Genomic DNA, 4,272 nt, shown 5'->3' with positions numbered 1-4,272 from the left:
GTAACGACTCGTAATGCAGCGATACTGAAATTATTTCAGCCCTGGGTGGGATTCGAACTCGGACCGCCGTAGTGGCGACTGGGAACTCTAACCACTGCGGAATCAAGTCATATGTGTGTGTGTGTGTGTGTGTGTGTGTGTGTGTGTGTGTGTGTGTGTGTGTGTGTGTGTGTGTGTGTGTGTGTGTGTGTGTGTGTGTGTGTGTGTGTGTGTGTGTGTGTGTGTGTGTGTGTGTGTGTGTGTGTGTGTGTGTGTGCGCGCGCGTGGGTACCCCCTAAGGAACCTACACAAGTAACCTCCTTTGCTCGGTGATAAGGAGAGGGAAGACAGAGAAAATGAAGACGAAAAATGAGAATAAAGAGAGGTGGTAATAGTGAAGGAGGAGATGAGGAAGAACGAGAAGGACAAGAAGGAAGAGGAGATGATTAAGGAGAAATGTGGTGGTGGAGAGGGAAGAGAAGAGGAAGAAGACAAGGAATGCAAAATGAGAAGGCGGAGGAAGAAGAAGAGAAGAAGAGAGAGAGAAAAAGAAGAGAAAATGAGGCCGAAGAGAAAGTGGCGGAGGAGGAAAAGAAGAAGAATAAGAAGAATGAAGAGAAAGCTATGAAGGAGGAGGAGGAGGAGGAGGAGGAGGGGGAGACACAGGAGGAAAAAGAAGAAGAAAATTGTCAAAATGAAAAGAAGGAGGATAGACACAGGAAGAAAAATAAAACGAAAAATAAAATGAGAAAAAGATGGTGAGTGAAGGAGGAGGAGGAGGAGGAGGAGGAGGAGAGGGAACGGAGGAGGAGGAGGAGGAGGAGGAGGAGGGGAAGGAAGAGGAGGAGAAGGAGGGCGCGTGGGTGTGGCGGGCGCCACGGTGTCGATGAGGAACCTGCAACGACCAGGAAAACCCTCCTCCCGTTTGAAACGATAACGATGAAGACAGAGTGTTCCAAAATTTAAAAAATATTGTTAAACGCCTTACCATCTAAACTCTTCTTTATTCTCTCTCTCTCTCTCTCTCTCTCTCTCTCTCTCTCTCTCTCTCTCTCTCTCTCTCTCTCTCTCTCTCTCTCTCTCTCTCTCTCTCTCTCTCTCTCTCTCTCTCTCTCTCTCTCTCTCTCTCTCTCTCTCTCTCTCTCTCTCTCTCTCTCTCTCTCTCTCTCTCTCTCTCTCTCTCTCTCTACTCACTCACAATACCCTATTCTACACTAAAATACCCTCTACGTTAAGCAAAATACCTGAATGAAATCGCGTGCCGTTAGCCAAAATAAAATCAGTGTTTACCGCACAGGCGTGGTGGTGTTTGCGAGCCAAAATTTTTATCAAGTCTATTGATGTGATTGAATTTGCAGTAAATTAGATTAAATTAGATTAACAATTTTCGTAAATACGGACATGCATTGGTAATAATAGTTTAGATTGATATCGACGTTAAAGTTGACAATATCATGTACACACCTGTGTACGTATTGTATGTGTGTGTGTGTGTGTGTGTGTGTGTGTGTGTGTGTGTGTGTGTGTGTGTGTGTGTGTGTGTGTGTGTGTGTGTGTGTGTGTGTGTGTGTGTGTGTGTGTGTGTGTGTGTGTGTGTGTGTGTGTGTGTGTGTGTGTGTGTGTGTGTGTGTGTGTGTGTGTGTGTGTGTGTGTGTGTGTGTGTGTGTGTGTGTGTGTGTGTGTGTGTGTGTGTGTGTGTGTGTGTGTGTGTGTATGTGAAGATGGAAGAGGTAGACGAGTCTTAATTTGAGAATTCTCATGTTTCAACCTTTCCACTCATAGGGTTTTGATACAAAAACTAACAACTGAAGTACAACATGAACATTATATACAGTCAGGTCACGTCAGGGGACGCTTGGGATGCCTAATTACCTCACTGATTATTTGTGTGGTATTTATTTTCTTTTATTGTTAACGAAATTGTGGCTTTTGTTAAGCATACGAAACCTTCTCTGTAGTTAATGTTATCATAAGTATTAATATAAGCTGCTTCAATTGTCTTCCTCACTTTCTTTGGATTCTTTATTGAGTATAATCGTATTGTCTTAGTCTGAAAGGGGGTCATGTTTGTCCACATGCATCACTATGAAGTTATACATTCTGTGAGTTTTTACATAATTTTCATGTTTATTGAAGCACTTTTTAAGCCCACGACCTGATTCTCCAAATTATGTTTTCATCAGTAGGATTGATATAACAATGTTTAACCAAATGACCTGCTTTGTTACCCGATGCCTTAGCTACCTTTATGCCTGCTTCTTAGAGGAACTCGTGTTGATTGATACTGGAGTTTGTTACGGTCATATAACGGGTCTCTTTAATGCATTTATTATAATTTTTACTTTTACTTTTATTGCTTATTTCTTTGAGTTTCCTTTTCAATTCACATAAGATACCTTTTAGATATTCACAATTGATGAAAGTCTGGGATGTATTTTAATTCATCTTCTGGATTTTTTTCTTTTTTTTTTGCTGCATATTCGAAACGCTTTAAAAAAGAAACCTATAACGATACCCGTTTTAGTTCTGCCATATACCCTGAATAGAAATCTATGTAGTCCTCTTTATTGGTGGGTTTACAGTATACTATAGGTTTTATACTTTTGTCTGTTTTGTGGATAACGGAGTCTAAAAAATGTATTTTCTCGTTGCTCTCTGTTTCTGCAGTAAACTGTTTGTTTTCCTTTATGCTGTTTAACCTCCTTAATTTATTGTTGTTTGACAGAACTAAAGCAGGTGTAATTATTTATCTACCTATTAATAAACTTGTTGATTTTTAATTATTTACATATTAACTCATTTATTTATTCATATGTTTATCCATAAATTGATTTGTCTACCAATTTGATAACTCTCATGCAGTGAGTGTTGAAACTATTGGTTGTTTAAAAACGTTAGATAACTTTATGTATGGAGATGATAGGTGGTAATGCACAAGGAACTTCCTAATGTAGGCCTTATGGTCTCTTCCGGTCTCCTTCATTCTTATGTCCTTATCCCATTTTCTCCCGGATACCAGACTGAAGAGCAACAATTCTCCTCCTGTTCCAGATGAGGCGACTCGGCGCCAAGGGCCTCAACCTGACCTCCCTCTTCTCCTTCGCGTACCCCTCTTCCACAGAGACCACCACCACGCCCATCTCCTCCTCTCAGCTGGCCGACTCGGCCATGGTTTTCATTCCCCTCTACGCCATCATCTTCCTCCTGTCAGTGTGCGGCAACGTTCTCGTCATCTTGACCCTCGTCCAGAACTCCCGGATGAGAACCCCGACCAACGTCTTCCTCCTCAACCTGGCCGTGTCCGACCTCTTGCTCGGGGTGGTCTGCATGCCCTTCACTCTTTCTGGGTTCCTCCTCAGGAACTTCATTTTCGGGGCTGCCATGTGCAAGATCATCCCCTACCTACAAGGTTTGTCTTTTTTTTTCCTTTTGTGTGTGTGTGTGTGTGTGTGTGTGTGTGTGTGTGTGTGTGTGTGTGTGTGTGTGTGTGTGTGTGTGTATTGATATGTATAATCATATGTATATGTACATGAGTCAAGACAAAGGGGAAATAATTGGGTGACGGATGACAGCAAGTCGGATGGGAATGCGTGCATGTTTTGGCTGGGTACCTCCCTTTAAGACGAAAAAGCCTTTGGTGTGATATATATAATTACATACATACATATACCAAGGCTTTTCCCCCCTTACTAGGGAGGTAGCCAAAATGGAAAAGGCATAAAATCATTCCCACCCATTCCATCCCCGAAAACACTCCACACCCCTCCTCCCTCCCTCCCATCTTAGCACCTCCTAGATGACGGGTCATCCCTGCACCCTGTCCACTGCCCTGCCCTGTATATAATTTTGTATATACAGTGGAGTTCAAAATTGTCCAGACACTTATGATTCTATATCAAGGTTACTAACATCGTCCTTGAGAGTTAAAACCAGATTTCAAAAACTGAAACATAGCAAACTACAAGGATCGATTACCTCTAGGCAAAATTTAAAGTAATAATAAAACATACTCGTACGTCAAAAATTATTAGTGTATTTGCAATTCAACCTTAGAAATCATGTGTCCAAAATTATCTAGACACTAAGAAAATAGGTACCATACATACAATGAGATAATGACAAAATGAACATTTCTTAACGCACTTGAAAGTAACATTATTAGTATTTAGTGTAAAGACCTTTGTTATCAATAACAGCTTGACATCTCTTGTCACAGGAATGAACTAACGTACGATACCCATTAACAGATATCTGACGCCATTCCTTTTGAAGAATATCCCAAATTACTGTACT

The 4,272-nt window shown here is 41.3% G+C and overlaps 1 protein-coding gene across 1 annotated transcript in view; it reads left to right on the top strand.

The window, feature by feature from the left end:
• Positions 1-3,030: 3,030 nt before the first annotated feature.
• Positions 3,031-4,272, top strand: part of LOC143018710 (cholecystokinin receptor-like) — a 12,374-nt gene continuing 11,132 nt past the window's right edge. The window contains exon 1 of the mRNA XM_076174296.1: positions 3,031-3,388. Coding sequence (XP_076030411.1) covers positions 3,031-3,388 — 358 coding nt within the window. The remainder of the gene's footprint in view (positions 3,389-4,272) is intronic.

This window comes from Oratosquilla oratoria, chromosome 35 (genome assembly GCF_046742065.1).
Source record: "Oratosquilla oratoria isolate Oo_2021 chromosome 35, ASM4674206v1, whole genome shotgun sequence".
NCBI lineage: Eukaryota > Metazoa > Arthropoda > Malacostraca > Stomatopoda > Squillidae > Oratosquilla > Oratosquilla oratoria.
Note: the sequence above shows the minus strand (reverse complement) of the source record. Positions and strands in the feature narration are given on the sequence as shown.